Source organism: Neofelis nebulosa, chromosome 18 (genome assembly GCF_028018385.1).
Source record: "Neofelis nebulosa isolate mNeoNeb1 chromosome 18, mNeoNeb1.pri, whole genome shotgun sequence".
NCBI lineage: Eukaryota > Metazoa > Chordata > Mammalia > Carnivora > Felidae > Neofelis > Neofelis nebulosa.
This window is the reverse complement of record NC_080799.1, coordinates 43955665-43973113: the sequence shown is the minus strand read 5'-3', so window position 1 is coordinate 43973113 and position 17449 is coordinate 43955665. Positions and strand designations below refer to the sequence as shown.

The following is a 17449-nucleotide window of genomic DNA, read 5'->3' as shown; positions in this document are numbered from 1 at the left end:
CAGGAGGCAGACGGCCTAGCTCGTCCCGGCGGGGAGTGGGCCGCCACAGCCGGCAGGCCCCGGCCGCACGTGTGCATTTGTCAGGTGCACGCTCTGGAGGGCAGGCCGTGGCCAGGGTTGATGATTTGGAGACGGGGGAGGAGGCCGTTAAAGTTGTCTCACTCAGGGGTGGTACAGGGCTGGCCAGGGAATGGGGAGAAGCTGGGCGGCCCCTGGGCAGCTGGAGGACTGGGGCACAGAAGCAGGTTGAGAGGGAGGGTGAGCTCTGTTCTGGAGGCACTGGGCTTCGGGGCCTGGTGGGGGGGCCTCTGACCTGCTCTCCTGCGGTGCCCCAGGTCTCGTCAGGCATCCGCTGTGAGGCCCGGTGCCGGGCCTGGGCACAGAAAGGTCAGAGCCTGTTCTTGCCTTCTGCGACCTCGCTGTTGGGATCCATTTTTTTTCTAGGTTTGTTTGTTTGAGTTTCAAGTGTTTTTATTCATTTCTGAGAGGGAAAGCGTGAGTAGGAGAGGGCGATGAGAGAGGGAGAGAGAGCGAATCCCGAACTGGCTCCACGTCATCAGCACAGAGCCCGATGCGGGGCTTGAACCCACGAACCGTGAGATCCTGACCTGAGCCGAAGTCGGAGGCTCAAACCGGCTAAGCCACCCGGGCGCCCCTCCCTCCAGGTTTCTTGGACGCTGACTTCTCATCACGCAGGCTCTCGCTCGCACTCTCTGTGGCCTCGCTTGGGGCGTGGGCCTTGGTCCTCTGCGCGCATCCACTCCCAGCCCTGAGAAAGCCCCCATACCCAACCCGGTCTTGCTCATGGCGGTCTTCTCTTCCCCCTGCGGCAGCTCCCCTCTGTCCTCGCTGGCTTCCCTCTCCCCCTTCATGCGTCGCTCTTGGCATCTGAATGTTTCTGCACTGGTGGTGGCGTCTCCCGGGGGCCCAGCGTCACGGTCTGCCACAGTGTCTCTGCTCCTGCGTCTTGTTTCTGCCTGCGGCTGAGGGCTTGAATGAGCCGGGATGAGGCGCCTTCCGTCCTCAGCCGGAATTTGGGGGATGGGCCGGACGGCATGTCCTCTCCCGATGAAGCTGTGCGATTCTACTTGACTTTCACGAAGCAGTCGAGGTCTCGAGTGATGGTCACCAAACGTTAGAAATGGTTACTTGGCGTGATTTGCTTTGTTTGTTGAACAGGAATGTTCAGACATCGCTTTACTCTGCGCTCTGTCCCTGAGGTTCCTTTCTGCTTGGAAGCGCTTCGGTCCTGTTGGCCTTCAGGGTTCGCTCCCCTGGTCTGGAGTCTCCCCGGCGCCGTGATCGGGGACCTGTCGCGAGAGCTGGCGGGCTGCCTGCGTCGTAGACCGCAGAGACGCGCGTGTGACTTCCGAGCACATGCAGCCCCAGGCGTGGGCTGGCGGAGCCGGCGGCCCGGGTGCACCAATAGGCCTGCCGGGCGGGTCGCTCTTGTTTTGGAAAAAGAGCTAAGCGGACGTTTCGTCACAGGTTGAAAAGGACTCTGAAATCCTTTGTTGTGGGTGGCGCAGGGGCGATCAGCCAGCCCTTCCTCGGATCGCTACACCTCAGGAATTACAGGCTCCAGAATCAGCCACGAGTGCCTGGGTTTCAGGGTGTCGGTGCCCTGGCGGGAGAAGCGCCTCTGGCTCTACAGGGCATGGTGCGAAGCCAGGTGTCCCGGCAGGTGTGCTCGGAGGTCGCCGCCTGTCGGAGACGTCCTGGGGGGTGTTGGGTTTGTTCGCTAGGTCACATCTTGGGTTTGGTTTGGTGAGGAATGGACGAAGTCAGATGTGCGTGGAGCACACCCTCAGCCCCCTGGGAGGAGGGAGGACGCGGGCGGTGCAATGAGTGGCAGGCACACGGGCCGCGCTGGGAAACCCCGACTGTGTCTTCCCCTCCGACAGTGTGCTTGGGACCGTGGGCATCAAGTTCCCGGACACCACGCTGGCACTTCCTACCACGGTAGAAGTAGTCTGTGCTGTCTCGCACAGGGGCCACTAGCCACTTGGGGACACCGACCGCCAGAAACGTTGGTGGTGTGACCGAGGGTATGGGTTTTGTGTTTTACTGAGTTTTGATTAGTGTGTGTGTAGGGTCTCTCGTGGTAGCGGCAGTGACTTGGACAGGGCAGCGGTGACGAACGGCGGTTTCTGGGCCCCAGTCTTGTTGGCTTCTGAAGTCCCTGAACTTTTGCACACTTTTCCACGTGAGAGAATCCCACCCATTCTGCGTAGCCGTGTGATCTTTCTGCATGTGTGACAACGCATTCTGCTTTCTGGGGGCTGACTCGTGGGGAAAATGCTCCTTATTTCGGCACAGCGACACAGAGCCGTCGTCCGGCAGACCTCTTGGTGCGCGGTGACCCTGCCTCCCCCCGTCCCTCAGGCCACCCCCGCTCCACGCCTCGTGTTTCTCCAGGGTGGTCTTGGCCAGCGGAGATGGATCAGTGGGCTTAAAGTTTTGCACGTCCTGTGCTTTGCTGCGAACTCCCCGTCTTTGCCCCGGATCTGGAGGCGCACGCCTGTCGAGGGGGTGAGGCGGGCGTAGCCTCGCCGGGAGGCCCTGCCTGAGTGAGCGGGGAGGCGGCCTCCCTGGACAAGCCTACGATCATCTCACCGGGAAAGCATTTCACGATATTCAGCGTTGGTTTCGCTTTTGCTTTCCCAAGTGCTTTTGTCTTTATGGTCTTACTTTACCCCCGTCCCTAGCCGTTGAGAGTTTGCATTGCTCCCCACCGATGGTCCTGCAGGTCCCTGGGGGAGAGTCCGGCTATCGTGGGTGTGTGTGGGGGCTTCCCTTCTCTCTGAGGAAGGAGCCAGATGGGTGGGAGGAGTGGGCTAGGTCGTAAACGTGTTCTATCGGTGACCCTTGCCCCTCGCGGATTGCCTGCGTTCCCCCGGGAGTGCCGAGCCGTCACACTTCGCCGTGCCCTTCCCGTTCAGCGTGCGTTCGCGGGACTCGTCACTGTTGCTGGCAGAGCACCTGCGGGCTTGTCCGGTCACTCTGGAATGTCAGATTTTGTCGGTGGAAGTTGTTCAACAAAGAGGACCTTTGAGATCTTTTAAAGGTTCTTTTAAAGGCATCAAGCGATTTGCATTCTGAAGTATGGGTTGTTTCTAAGAGAAGGTGGTATTTCACACATGCTTAAATGTTTTCTTGAGTTTGAATTTCACTGCATTCGTTTGGAAAAACCAGAATTACTTCACCCCAGACACATCTGAGAAAGAGAGACGCTGTGACATGTGACGTGTGTTTTCAGGTCACGGGGCAAAGGGCGGTCTGCCTCCGGTGGGGATGTTGTGCTCTCTTCAGTGGGTCCACGGAAACCTCTTTCTGCTTTTGCTCTCTGTAAAAAGATCGGAAGGAGTCAGGTCAGGTCAGCATGAGGTCATCGGTGAACAGCCCCACCGGGCAAGTGGTGGGTCCCAGGTGCCGTCCCGTGTGGCGCCACCCTTGACGCGGGTGCCGCGGGGCATCCCCGAGCCCTGCAGCCTTCAGGACAGATCACTGTATAGTTCTTTCTCTCCAAGGAGCCGACGGTGGCGGATCGTCGTCCGGAAATGGGTCTGGGGCCGCCCCTGCTGCCCCTGCCGCCCCTGCCGGGGGCTCCCGCTCCTCTTCCCGGAACTTGGGGTCATCAGGTGGTGAGAAGGAAGAAGGCAAGAAGGCCCGGCGGCAGTGGGAGTCGTGGAGCACAGAGGACAAGAACACCTTCTTCGAGGGGCTGTACGAGGTGAGCTCTGGGGCCAGGACAGGCGGCACGGCCAGCCTCTTGCCTCTGTCCGCGTTTCCCTGTTTGCCTTTGCCTTGCTAGCCACGTGGCTACCAGATCTCCTGGCTCAGCAGCTCGGTGGGGAGCCCCTGGTGGGCTGCAGGCGTGGGTCCCCGAGACCCATGCCTCGCCATGGACCTCGCCCTTTGTCCTCACCGTGTGACTTTAAAAGCCGGTTAAGAGTGAGGTGGCTGTTAGGAAGCATCTCTGTTGGATTCCTTTCCTTCTCTTCCAAGAGTCTCTCTGTTGTCTCAGGAACATTCTCTCCTGAAGAGCACTGTCCTGTCCCTGTGCCTTCCCTGTGCAGTTGAGTGGGCTGACTCGGGAGGCTTGGTCGGTCCCTGACAGGGAGGGACAAGGGGACACTTGGCACATCAGTCAGAGCAGGCAGCTCAACCCTGAGAGATGTCACAGCTGACCTGGGACAGAATGGAAAGTCCTAAAAATAGAAGCTGCCCCCCCCCCCCCCGCCCCTGCCCCGATCCCAATCCCAATGTCCCTTTAAAGAGAGGCTGCCGTGCTCCCCGCTGTGCTCCCTGCCAACCTTTCTCACTTCTCTGTTTTGCTCTCCCAAATATTTGCAACCGTAGTGGACATACTTTTTTTACTTTTATTAAAAACTTTTTTTCAACATTTACTTTATTTTTGAGAGAGAGAGAGAGAGAGAGAGAGCGAGCGAGCATGAGCCGGGAGGGGCAGAGGGAGAGGGACACACAGAATCCAAGGCAGGCTCCAGGCTCTGAGCTGTCAGCACAGAGCCCGATGCGGGACTCAAACCCAGGAACCGTGAGATCATGACCTGAGTCAGCATGGCTCGAACTCATGAACCATGAGAGGGTGACCTGAGCCGAAGTTGGACGCTCCGCCGACTGAGCCACCAGGCGCCCCAGACATACCCTTTTTACTAATCTCAAGTACCTTTTCGTGGTATGTTATGGTTCTTTTGCTCGGTATACTGTTAACGCCTAAAAACATTCTACTTCACGTGCGAACAAACCGGCTTGCGTGCTCACTGTTTTTATAAACGAAGTTTGACTGGGACGCAGCCACACCCATTCACTTGTACGTGGTTTCTGGCCGCTTTTGACTACAGTGACCAAATCGAGCAGTGACAGCAGACACTAGTGGCCTGCAGCACCTCAGTGCTTACCCTGCATCCAACCCTTGCTCTGTTTAACCGTCCTCGTGTTGTTGATTGGGGTGGTTCCTTCCGGACTCTGTGATAAGTAGCGCTGGGAGTGAACGTCCGTGTACGTGCGGTATTGTAGGTTGCCTCATTGGGGTGCGGTGTCGTGAGCGGGTTGCTCAGGCAGCGAGCCTGATGCCTTTGTTTTATTTTTTTTAACTTTTCCCGTGTTTATTTATTTTTGAGAGAGAGAGCGAGACAGAGTGTGAGCAGGGGAGGGGCAGAGAGAGAGAGAGACACAGAATGTGAAACAGGCTTCAGGCTCCGAGCTGTCAGCACAGAGCCCAACGCGGTGCTCAAAGCCCCGAACCTTGAGACCATGACTTGAGCTGAAGTCGGAGGCTTAACCCCCTGAGCCACCCAGGTGCCCCGAGCCTGATTCCTTTAATAGCGAAGTAATGGGAGTGATGGAAAAGTCTTCCCAAGCCTGGCAAACAGGGCTCATGGCAGAAAGGGGCTTTGGAGCTGATACGCCCAAGTGTCCTTGGAGAGATTAGAGCCGCGCGGAGGGAAGACTCCGTGCCGATGGCAGAACATTCCCCTGGCTGCCCTTCTCCCTCCGGGGAGTGCTTCGGTTCTGCTGTCCCTGTTGGAGGAGGCCACTGTGTCCATGCCGAGGGACTCAGTCGTCCAGGGAGATCACGGAGTGTGCATTTGAGGCTCGTTCTGCCAGGTGCAGAGTCCCTCACACAGGTCAAGTGTGTTCTTTCCCTCCCCATGACGGTTTCAGAGCACGGCACGGGCTGGTTTTGTATACTCACGTCCCCGGACTAGGCCTCCCTGAAGTTGTGTGTTAGGCGTAGAAGACCGGAGGGCCGAGGACTGTCCTTGAATGTGTAGCTGACCCTCACCTGAAACCTTAGCTGCTTTGGTGTGGCCCCTCCTTCCCAGGGGGTGGCGGGGGGGTGCAGCTCTGGGGGGGTCTGGCTGCCAGGGTGCAGAATGAGGGCAGAAGATATGCTCGTCTGTTAAAAAGCGCGGGGAGGGTTCCCTGGCAGTGACCTGCCCCGCCTGTCTTTGGGTAAATTAGTTCAGTCCCTTGTCGCTGGGCCGGCTTTCTGGTTGTACGTTTTCCGCCAGTGAGGTGTTTGAGATCTCCTGAAATCCTGGATTAACCATAATAGTTGACACTTCTGGTCACTTCATGCTTTCCCCAGCTGGGACTGGGTGTCCCACGTATCGTGTGTGTGTGTGTGTGCACGAGAGAGAGAGGACGAGTGTGTGCTTTACCGCTGAGCTGTGTGTCTGACGTGGGCTCGGCGGGACCCTGGCGAGGCCTTGATGTAGGGCTGACGAGCTGGGGTTGGGGGTGTGACAGAACAGCTTGGACTGAGGGGCGCAGGGGCCCTTGCGGTGTGTGTCAGTCATTCCTGCCTTTTCCACGCACACGTGGGACTCAGCTGTGCTTCCAGCGACACAGACCCAGCTCGGCACAGAGGGGCACAAGGGACTGAGCAGCTGTCATGACCGAGAGGGACGGGGAGGGGCAGTCTCAAGCCCGACCCGTGCAGGACTCTAGTGATGGCACGGAGCCTCTGTCACCCTGTGTGTGTGGGGGGGGATGACATTTCTGTGCTGTCTCCTGTTTCAGACACTTCCCAGAGGCAGGAGTGCCACCCTCGCCACCCACTAAACTTGGGACGGTTCCGGGAGGGACGCAGACGGGCCAGGCCTGTCCCAGACTCTTCCTGTGGCAACGGGCGTGGGCCGTGGTTCCTGTCAGGGAGCTGACATCACTGTTGTCATCCTTGACGTCATTACCCGCTCGGTGTTGGTTGGTTCTTCACAAAGCCTGTCGCCGACTTCCCGTTTTCCCTTTTCATGTTTGTGACTTCCGCCTCAGTGGCCAGGCTCCCGTCCTTAGTTCTCCCCGGGTAGCTTGTGGGTGCAGGCCCCTGCGGGACAGAGTGTGGGAGCAGTGCCAGGGTGCGAAAAAGCCGCCCCAAAGGGCCGATCTGATTAGGGAAGTGTAACAGGAGCTTGAAAAGTTGGAAGTCCATGCTGACAGGCACCCCAGGAACTCGGAAGGCAGCGTCGCCTTAGAACACGGGATGGGGAATCACCAAACCCAGATTCTGGTTCCAGCCCACTGAGAGCGTGTGCCTCGTGGGTTTGGTTCCCGCCGTGCGGCGAAGCCAAGAGATGGAGAGGCCGTCTGCACGCGTTCCATTGTGTTTCTGATCAAGGGCTGGGGCGGGGGGGTGGGGGGGGCCTGCGGGGAGCGGGGCGCCCAGAGGAGGGCATCGAAGACGCCTTTTTGTGTTTTACCTGCCGCTGTGTGTGTGTGTGTTTTCAAATTTTTCAATGTTTAGTTTTGAGAGAGTGAGAGAGAGACAGAGCATGAGCAGGGGAGGGTTGGAGAGAGGGAGACACAGAATCCAAAGCCGGCTCCAGGCTCTGAGCTGTCAGCACAGAGCCCGACGCAGGGCTCGAACTCAAACTGTGAGATCATGACCTGAGCCAAAGTGGGTCACTGAACTAACTTAGCCACACAGGTGCCCAAGCTGTTTTTTTAAACAGTGAACGAGTTCTTTTTCAAACTTTCATTTTTCATTAAAAAAAAAAAAAAAAAATGCTTATTACTTAGAGTGAGAGAGGAAAGCAAGCAGGGGATGGGCAGAGGGCAGAGGGAGAGAGAATCCCAAGCAGGCTCCATGATGTCAGCACAGAGCCCAACACGGGGCCCCATCCCACGAACTAAGAGATCATGACCTGAGCCAAAATCACGAGTAAGATTCTTAACCAGCTAAGCTACCCCGATGCCTCTTAACTTTACATTAAAAAAATTTTTTTTTCCATGTTTATATCTGAGAGAGACAGAGTGCGAGTGGGGGAGGTGCAGAGAGAGAGACACACAGAATTCGAAGCAGGCTCCGGGCTCTGAGCTGTCAGCACAGAGCCTGACACAGGGCTTGAACTCATGGACTGCGAGATCAGACGCTTAACCAGACTGAGCCACCCAGGCGCCCTTTAACTTTGAATTTCAGACTTGGAGGAAAAACCTGCAGAAAGAGTACAGAGAATTCCATATACCTTTCCCGATGTGCACGTAACCTCAGTGGGGCCAGCATGATGAGATTCGACGTGGGACCGTAGCATTTACTGACCAGCAGGTGTTACTAGGTTTAGCTGGTGTTCCCACTGATGTCCGTTCTGGATCAGGGTCTCACGTTGCATTTAGTGGACATGACTCTTGAGCACTCCATTGGGGACCTCCTTCCGGCTCTCAAGACCTGGACCCTTTGAAGACTTGTGGTCTGTTAGGTTGTGGAATGCCCCTAGCTCTGGGCTTCTCTGAGCTTTCCTTATGATTAAACACACTTTGCACTTTTGTCAAGGAAGCCACGGGAGTGTGGGCTGTCCTGGGTGCATCCTGTCCGGACTGTGTGAGGTATTCTGTCCCGTCCTCGTGGTGTGACCCCTGGTGACTGCGTTCAGGTGGCACCTGCCAGGTCCTGTGCTGCCTCGTCTTTTTTTTTTTTTTTTTTTTTTTACTTTGAGGCTACGTAAATAAATACCCCGTTTTTCATTTTTTCCCCACTAACTTTAGCCACTAATGCCACTTCTTATCTGAAATAACCATTGTTACAGCGTTTGTCCATCACGATTTTCTGACTTCATTATTCCTACACTTATTAGTTGGAAATCTCATTCAAGAAAAAGCTCTTTCGTCTCCCCTATTTAGGTGTGAATTCAGTAATTCCTTTACATGTGGATTCAGGGATATGTAGGCTAGTCTTTGGGTCACAGTCTATTCACACCATTGTTGGTTTTGTTGCCCATATTGCGGCAGATTTGGCCACCGGGAGCCTCTTCAGGTTGCCTCCTGTGTTCTTCCCCCAGGCTCCTGTGGTGCCGTCGGCACTTGCATCCGTGCACAGCAAGATATTCCAGCCTCACTGGTACTTTCCCTGCTCCCATCTCTCCAAGAGGCCCTGGTTCCTCTCGGGGAGTGGGATTTAGAAACCAAGATATGGGTGCCGGGGGTGCACAGTGCTGCTGGCATGCTGTCATCTCTGGGCTCTCCCCAGGACTCCTCACTGCCTCAGCTTCGATGGCATCTGCAGCTCTGGAACAGTGCTGGTGGTGACGGTGTTCTCTGGAGCATCAGTTCCAATCTGAAATTCTCAGAAATTCTCAGCTTTTGCACGAAGATGTTGAAGGAAGGATGGCTCGTAGATGTATTCAGAGCATATTCTGTGGTTCTCTGAGTGTTCATATTTGCGGCCCGTATTTGAGTATAGGATGCATTTTGTTTGACTAGAGCAGTGAGGATGTTTCTGGATGGTTGTATTGTTTTAAGAGGTCAGGTATACAACACTCTGAGCTCCTTCGTCTTTCTGTTCTGTGTTCGCACAATTGTCTTCATGGTGCTGTCTTCTCTCATGGTCTCTAGGGGACTCTGGGCATTAACCTTTTCATCTGAGCCATGAGCATTGTGTCCTCCTGCTCTGGGGTCCTACTCTTTGGTCTCCCGTGCTATGACAGTTTTATCCTTGAGTTTCTATTGCTGCCTTATCCATTATTCCACTTAAAACCTCAGTCTTCACGCACGTCTTTGGGGTTTCAGAAAAACGAAAAACAAAACAAAAAAACCCCTGAGGTTCTGGAGAGGCGAGGTTGAAGCTGATGCCGTGAAGGACACGTGCTTGACCGCTGCACGGTCCGTTCGGCTTTCTCCTTTCCCGGGAAGCGTCTGTGCGGTACGGAAGCCTGCCTTGTTGTAAGCTCTGTGCCTTTAACGTGCACTTGGTTTTCCAGCACGGGAAGGACTTTGAAGCCATCCAGAACAACATCGCCCTCAAATACAAGAAGAAAGGGAAGCCCGCGAGCATGGTGAAGAACAAAGAGCAGGTCCGCCATTTCTACTACCGCACGTGGCACAAGATCACCAAGTACATTGACTTCGATAACGGTGAGTGTGCCGAGGCTTGGCTCCTGGGCAGGTGGGAGGCGCGGCCGGCTCCCGGTCGGAGCTGGTTTCCAGCAAACCCATCAGACACACTGCGGCGTGGTTCTCACCCGGCCCTGCTGCCAGGGCTCCGGTGCCTCACGGTGCTCCGGCTGCTGGTACCTCTGGTGACCGCCGGCCGTTTAGCTGAATGCATTCCTCGTGCTCTGGGCCTGTGTCCCCCACTGGGAGGGGAGGTCACCACAGTGGATGAGGAGAGGCGGCCACAGGTGCGCAGGCCAGAATCAGACCCCCCCCTCCCCACCACCACGCACACACACAGCCAACGCCCACCCTTCTCTCCCCGATGGTGGCTCCTCGGGGTGGGGGTTGGGCAGGGCCAGGGTGGAGGGCCAGCTCTCCCGAGTCTCACCTCTGGGTTTGAAGCCAGGCTTGGGTAGTAGCCCTGTCTTCAGTTCACCCACCCGGGTCATCCTCCAGTGCGGGTCTGACGTCCCTCTCGGAGCAGCCATTCTGACCACCCCTCTGTCCTCACGGGTCACGCCAGCACTTGATCACTGATTCCACCTTTCTCGACACTGGTCTTCGTTTCCACAGCCGCTCTCGTAGCTCTGTCCTTCCAGACGTTTGCTTCTACCGACTCCGTTCATTTCTGACCCTTCTGTGTAAACAATACGAATCCTCACGTAGGACGACCTAGATGGCGGTGGTCATCCCCACTTTGAGCCTTTGCCGTGAGCCCTTTGTGTCAGCCCTTGGGGACTCCCGTGTTGCCGCCTGGGCCCTGCCTGTGGGCCGTTCCCTCGGCACTTTGGGGTGTATTTTAGTCACGCGGGAGCCAGCACCACCCAGGGTGACCCATCCGCCCCTCTTCCCTGGCCCCCCCTGGCACCTGGGGTTCCTCCTCTGACCTTAGAAAGGCCCAGAGAGCACGATTCAAGGGGTGTGCCTTTGTGTCAAGGGCCGGATGGTAAATATTTGGGGCTTCGGGGTTTACCGTCTTTAACAAAACTGCCACGTTCTGCTCCCTTAGCTCATTTGTAGACCAGATGTACGCACGTGTGTATTGCCGTGTTCCCCAAATACTTCCTTCACGAAAAGAGGCCATGGGCTGCATTTGGCCTGCATTTGGCGACCGCTATCCTAGAGGAATCCTTTCTCACTGCCACTGGCCCGTCTGGGAGCCCTTGGGGAGGGGGCGCCTAAGCTCCAGATGGTCACGGTTATCACCTGACACCGTCCCTTGAAGTTTCTTCCCTTTGAATCTTTGTGGACATCTGTCACCCGTCAGTCAGAGTCCTGCTGGTCATACCTCAGAGCTTCTGGGGTCTGTCCCCACCGCCTGGTCACCTTTGGTCCTGTTCTAGAGCATCGCTCTTCTCCCCGTCTGGTCCTGCCCTTCCTAGTCTGCCCCTCACGTCGCCAGATCCACAGTGGGGCCGCGTCTGCCGGGCCTGGATCCTTCCCTGCCCCCTGTGGCGCTGATCACGCCACCCCGAGGGCACATGAGAAAACCCGGGTTCGGACACGGAGATCCTTTCCCGACTGTAAGCGGGAGAGCCGAGCCCCGCGGCCGAGCCAGCGCCCTCTCCCCAGACGCCCCCGCCGTGTTCTCAGCACAGTGGCTCACCCTCCCTCCTTTGTGCGTCGGCTTGCAGGCCACCTTCTCCCGCCACTGTGGGATTTCTCCGTGTGCTTTCTGTCCAGCCTTGTTTCCGTGAGTCGGCGTTACCGCAAATGTTTCCTTTCAGACCGGCACCTCGCTTCTCGTGGTTTTTTTTTTTTTTTTTTTTTTTTTTAAATTTTTTCAACGTTTTTTATTCATTTTTGGGACAGAGAGAGACAGAGCATGAACGGGGGAGGGGCAGAGAGAGAGGGAGACACAGAATCGGAAACAGGCTCCAGGCTCCGAGCCATCGGCCCAGAGCCTGACGCGGGGCTCGAACTCACTGACCGCGAGATCGTGACCTGGCTGAAGTCGGACGCCCAACCGACTGCGCCACCCAGGCGCCCCTCGTGTTTTTAAGTAATGCGGCGTCCCTGTCCACACGGCAGTCTCCTCCGGAAATCCTTTCTTTGGGTAAATTCACACGACAGGTGAAACGAGCTGCGTCTCATCTTGAGCGTCTCGTCCCCCTCGCGGCACGTCTGCCTTCCCACCAAGGCCCCGTGTGCGGTGCCCGATTGTGCCCAGGGGGTGGCCATGCTGAGCTGCTGTCCGGCCAGCAAGCGCCGTCGTTTCTCACTGCTGGAGCGCCTTCCGCTGGCGCCTCGGGGCGGAGCAGATCACAGAGCGATGGGTGGGTCCAGCACCTTCTAGCGGCCTGCCCGTTCCGTGGATGGGGACCACCCGGTCAGAGTCAGCAGCCCTCTTGCCAATACTGTTTTGTCCATTTGCTTTCGGTGTCCACGTGACCAGTCACGGAAGATTGTCAGTCATCCACGAGAGGGGGCTCTGCCCCGGGGGCTGGTCCCGGAAAGCTCTCTTCACGTGAGAAAGCTGCGGGGCAAGAGGGAGGAGGTGACTCCGGGACCACTGGCGGGCACACTGTCTTTCATGCCGACCACACTGTGGGCAGAGTGGCCACTGTTTTGGGGACACTCGGGTCCCCAGGGCAGATGCAGTATCACGCACAGGGGTTTTTTCTTGGTTGGATTTGAGAGGCACTTAGGGTCGATCTTCTGTGTTTTTGTCACCTCCTCCTCCTCCTGGATGGCCTCCTGAAACCCCCTGGTCCCGGCAGGTGCGACTCCTCTTCGGTTCTTTCCCCGACTGGGCCGAGGGGTGGACGAGCCGCTGCTCTCGGGTCCCACCCCTGCACCTCATGTCGGTTCCACAGCAGGCCCTGCGGGCTCAGACCCAGCCTTCTGTACGGTGTGGCCCACGTCCCCGCTGTCCTTTACCTGACCTGTGTGCTTCTTGGCGTCTCAGAATAGTGGCCCACGAGAAGAGCCTTCTTTCCGTTGAGCTGGCGGCTCCGCCTGGGTTTCTGGCCGATCCCAGCGAGCACGTTGGTGCATGTTGGTGGCAGCCGGCCGCCCCTTCGTGGCGCACGGGCATTAGTTCAGGGCTCGGCGCTGCCCAGCCGCCCACCAGTCCTCAGCTGCTGCAGCCGTAGATTCGCTGCTCTGGACGCTTCACACAGACGGTACCAAACAGCGTGTGGCCTTCTGCGTGTGACCTCTCACGTCACTGTGGGCGTTAGAGCCTCGTTCCCTTCTATGGCTGTCACCGTTCTGTTGTCGGTACGACCCGTGCTTGTTCGTCCTCTGCCCAGCGGACCCTAAAGCATCCTTAGTAGCGATCTCCTGTGGGAATCCAATGAGACCTTGTGTCTTTGTCAGGAGAACCTTGAGGAGCAGTTGACCGGTGGTGTTAGCAGTCCCCGGCTCCTCGCAGCCTGTGCGAGGTTTGGAGCTTTTGTTTTAGATCGTTTATTCGAGGTCTTATTTTCTAGCTGTTGATATATCATAGTTTTCCTTGCCTGGTGGTTTAATTACACGTGGGTGAACGTTGCGACTTTGGAAAGGCAGAGAGAGCAGTCGTGAGGACAGTGGAGGCTCAGGTGCACCGGTCACGGCTCTGTGAGGCGACATAAGAGCCACCAGACTGTTGGGGCTGGGCCGATAACTTGTATCCAAGTTTGCTTGCAGCTGCCGTGGAACTTGGGTAGTATGGAAGGGTTCTCTCGCATCTCAGACCTTAGCGCATAGGCGGTCCAGGCAGGTGCCAGGGACCTAGGGCCTGCCCTCCTTCTGCGTTGCCGTCCCTGCATGCTGTCTGGGTCCAGGACGGCTCCAGGCAACAGCTCAGCAGGAAAGAGAGGTGTGTGAAAGGGACACATTCTGTCCCGAGTCTGTCTTGAGTCATTTCAGGAGCTTCTGGAAGCCTTCTGCTCACACCAGAGGCCAGGACCTAGGGTGCGGGCGGGGATGTGTGGCGTCTGACCCGGATGCATTGCTTCCCCATGAAGGGGGTCTGTTGCTGAGGAGTTGGGTGTCAATACTTGTAATCGTAGGGGCCGTGGCTCCTCTTCCGTGTGGCCCAGGGGCCCGGGGCGGGCTGGTCAGCGGTCAGAGATGGTCCGACACCCCACCTCCCCAGTCCTGGGACTGCCAGCCTCACACGGAGCTCGGGAGGATTCTGTGTGTGCGCAGAGAGATACGTGACAGATTGAGTGATCACGCCCCCCCCCCCCCCCCCCCCCCCCCCCCGCTTCCCTGAAGCTGGCCACACCCCCCTCCCGGTTTCTCCTCCTGGGGGCCATCGCGTTGCCTGGACATCACTCATCTTCTAGCCCCTCCCCAGGTTTCTTGTTTAACTTCTCACTTTGCAGATTTGAAAAGCAGCCCTGTGTTCCTGTGGGCTCGCCACTCCGTGTCCCCGGAGTCAGCGTCCCGCACACCCCTCCCGTGCCACGAGCTGGCTGACCCAGGCGTGTGTGTCTTCCCCCCCTAACGCTGTCCGTCCTTCGTCTTTCAGTGTTCTCCCGTGGGCTGAAGAAGTCGTCCCAGGAGCTGTATGGTCTGATCTGCTATGGCGAGCTGCGGAAGAAGGTTGGGGGCTGTGAGTATGGGGCTCCAGGGGGTCCCCGCACGTGTGGCTGCTCCTCACGGGGCCTGCCGTACCGTCGCCGTTGGGTCTTTACTGCCACAGCTCTTCTCCTTTCCCCGACTTGACTCTTGAAAACGTCTTACGTGTGGTGCGCTGGCTAGCACCACGGCCCCACAGACCCTCACTTTCCCTCAGGCCGGCGTGTCGTTGACATTGGCCACGTCCGTGCACCCCTCCCCACACGTGTGCGCCCTCTCGCTCAGGCGTCCTAGACCCAGGCATGTTGTCATGCGTGCCCGCCTTCCTGTCACCACTCGACGTGCTGCCGTCTTCCCTAGTACCCGTCCGCGTTCAGTTTTCCCGGAAAACCCAACGCACCTGTCCGGGCGCCAGTTGGGGACGTGGTCCCGCTTGAGCCTGTGGCACCCCTTGGGCCCGTAGACGAGAACAGCCTCACGTTTGGTCTCCCGAGACACTGGTACTTGGGAGGGTCCAGGTCCCTCCGCGGATGTCTCGCTGCTCGTCTCCTTGCACCCAGATTTCCGATAGACGTCGGCTGCTCTGGCCTTCCTGGGGCGCCGAGCAGCTCGTGGCCGACCTTGCCCCCCCGTGTGACCTCCGAGGAGAGGGGCGCGCTGGTCTCTGCAGGTGCCCCTGGCCACCGTCGCACGGGGGAAGAGCGCTCACCCACAAGGCTGCTCCCGAGGCCCCATGAGACCGTGCGAGGGGGCCGCTCAGAGGGGGCAGCGGGGCAGGGGCGTGGAAGCAGCAGAGGAGGGGGGGACGGGCGTTTATGGATTGCTCCGCATAGGCCAGCCTGGCTCCCTGCCCGTGTCCTCTGGTGGGTGGTGTGCGGGGCCCCTTCTTTGTCCCTGCCGTGCCCGTGTCTCAGCCAGTCTGACTTTGCGTGACTCTGGCCTTGATCTGTCAGCGCCTTGCTCCCTAACTTTAGGCGGCTTACCGTCACCCTCCCTGGCTATCGCAGGATCCCCTGCGCTTGGACCTCAGCACCTCTTCCTGCCGCCCCGCAGCTCAGCTGACCCAGTCCTGCCGGTGGTGCCTCGTCGGTTCCTCCCAGCCCAGTTGCACGTCATACTTGCACATTCTCTCGCACACGCACCCCATGAGGCCCTGCCTGAGCGCCCCACCCCCCACAACACTCCCCCGACGGGTCCATTTGCGGGGACACTGTTGTGTCGTTTTGTGAGTCTGCAGGGAAGGACAGGCTTCGGGGTACTGCCTGGTGCAGGGCACCCCCAGGCCACAGCCTCTCGTGACTGCTCGTTGGGAGCCGCTTCCGGGCTGTGCACGAAGCGTGCTCAGGGCATGCCAGCGGTGGACACGCCTGTTTCTCCCTGAGGTCTCCAGACTCACGAATCCTGAAGCAGCGGACGTGGTGTCCCTGCTGTGTTCCTGGGATTCGGACATGCACTGCTCGTGTCTAGCATCGTGGCAGCTCCTGTCCTGGGCGTTGTCCCTGGGGCTCAGGACGCTCCAGTTGGATGAAAACGAGTGACCGTAGGCTCCTGGGCCATTAAGTGACAGGTTTTCTTGCCCCCAGGACTGAGTCTCACACGGGGGCTCTTCTGCGATAGGGGCTGGTGTTGGGGGGCCGGGGAGACACCGTGTGTCTGGGCAGCTTTTCTTTGCAGGGCGGCTGCTTGGCTGCGCACCTGCTTCCCCCCTGCCGCGCCTCTTTCCCAGCGGCTGCTCCCTCTGCACCATTTCCCTTCGGTCTGCAGGGCTCGCGTTGGTCTTTCTTGCCACGCGGTTGTTGTGTGTGGCTGTGAATTCTTTCAGTGGTGAGTCATCTGTAAAGCTTTATGTTGTTTTATTGTTCTTTTTCTTAACCTTTTTTTAACATTTATTTTTGAGAGTGAGAGCGAGGGAGAGAGCAAGCGAGAATCCCAAGCAGGCTCCACACTGTCAGCTCACAGCCCAGCGTGGGGCTCGAGCCCATGAACCGTGAGATCATGACCTGAGCCGAAATCAGGAGACGGACGCTTAACCGACTGAGCCACCCAGGAGCCCTTAGGTTGTGTTCGTTCTCGAAAGGTGTTTTTGCCGGATGTGGAGCTCTGGTTTGATAGTTTTCCCTGTCTTCACTTTGAAGCTGTTATTCCCCCGTCTCTGGCCTGCACTGTTTCTGGTGAGAGGCTGCTGACCGTTGTGTCCTCGCGCCTCTGGAGGGGATGCGCCACTTTTCTCTGGCCGCTCTAAGGATTTTGTTCTTGTCTTGGTTTTCCACCTGGATGTGTGTTTATGGCCTGTTAATTTCGTTTCCCCAAAACGTACGGAAGAGTCCAAGGAATTTTGCAATGACCCTCAAACCCCCACCACCTCCGTGTGCTCTCTGTCCCTGTGTCTTCTGTTGAGGACAGCAGTAACCCTGGGAGGGCAGAGGAACGTGGCGTCTGCTCTAGTGAACGCACAGGGTCTCGGTTTGTCATTCGTCCACCCCGGGCACCTAGGCATCCACGACCGACGATACCGTGCCCAGAGGGAGAAGTGTGCCTGCCGGGTGCCCTGAGAAGCGAGTCTCTGAGCTCGGAGGCTAGGGATGAGGAGAGGTGCAGCGTGCCGGGGGTCTGGGCAGGAGGCAGGCAGCGCTTGCTTCCCCTGAGAAAGTCCCGAGGGAAGGAGGGCCGTGCAGGTGCGGATGGCCCCTTCAGCACCGGATTTGCCGGAGGAGCCACGGCTGCCGGAGGGGTTGTGTTCTGGAAATCTCTGAATGTTCTGTAAAGGAACTGGGGTGTTTGCTTTCTACTTGAAGATAACAACCTGGGACCGTTTACTCAGTTTGCTCCGAACTACTCCATGCTCACGTTTATTTGTTTTGCATTTAGGTATGGACGACAAGAATGCCACGAAGCTGAACGAGCTCATCCAGGCAGGGTGAGTAGGCCCATCTCGGAGAGCATTGCTGTTGTGTGGATGCGTGCGCCCTTCCCTGAGATGCAGAGCTGACGATGCGTGGGGTTTTCTTCCCTTTGCTCACCGAGGTCCCTGAAGTGCTGACCTCCC

General features: G+C 57.8%; 1 protein-coding gene across 2 annotated transcripts in view; it reads left to right on the top strand.

The window, feature by feature from the left end:
• Nucleotides 1–17449, top strand: part of CRAMP1 (cramped chromatin regulator homolog 1) — a 57518-nt gene that overhangs the window by 8590 nt on the left and 31479 nt on the right. For both annotated transcript variants that reach the window (XM_058711183.1, XM_058711182.1), the window contains 4 exons: nucleotides 3531–3733; nucleotides 9720–9873; nucleotides 14354–14437; nucleotides 17272–17320. In XM_058711183.1, coding sequence (XP_058567166.1) covers nucleotides 3531–3733; nucleotides 9720–9873; nucleotides 14354–14437; nucleotides 17272–17320 — 490 coding nt within the window. The remainder of the gene's footprint in view (nucleotides 1–3530; nucleotides 3734–9719; nucleotides 9874–14353; nucleotides 14438–17271; nucleotides 17321–17449) is intronic.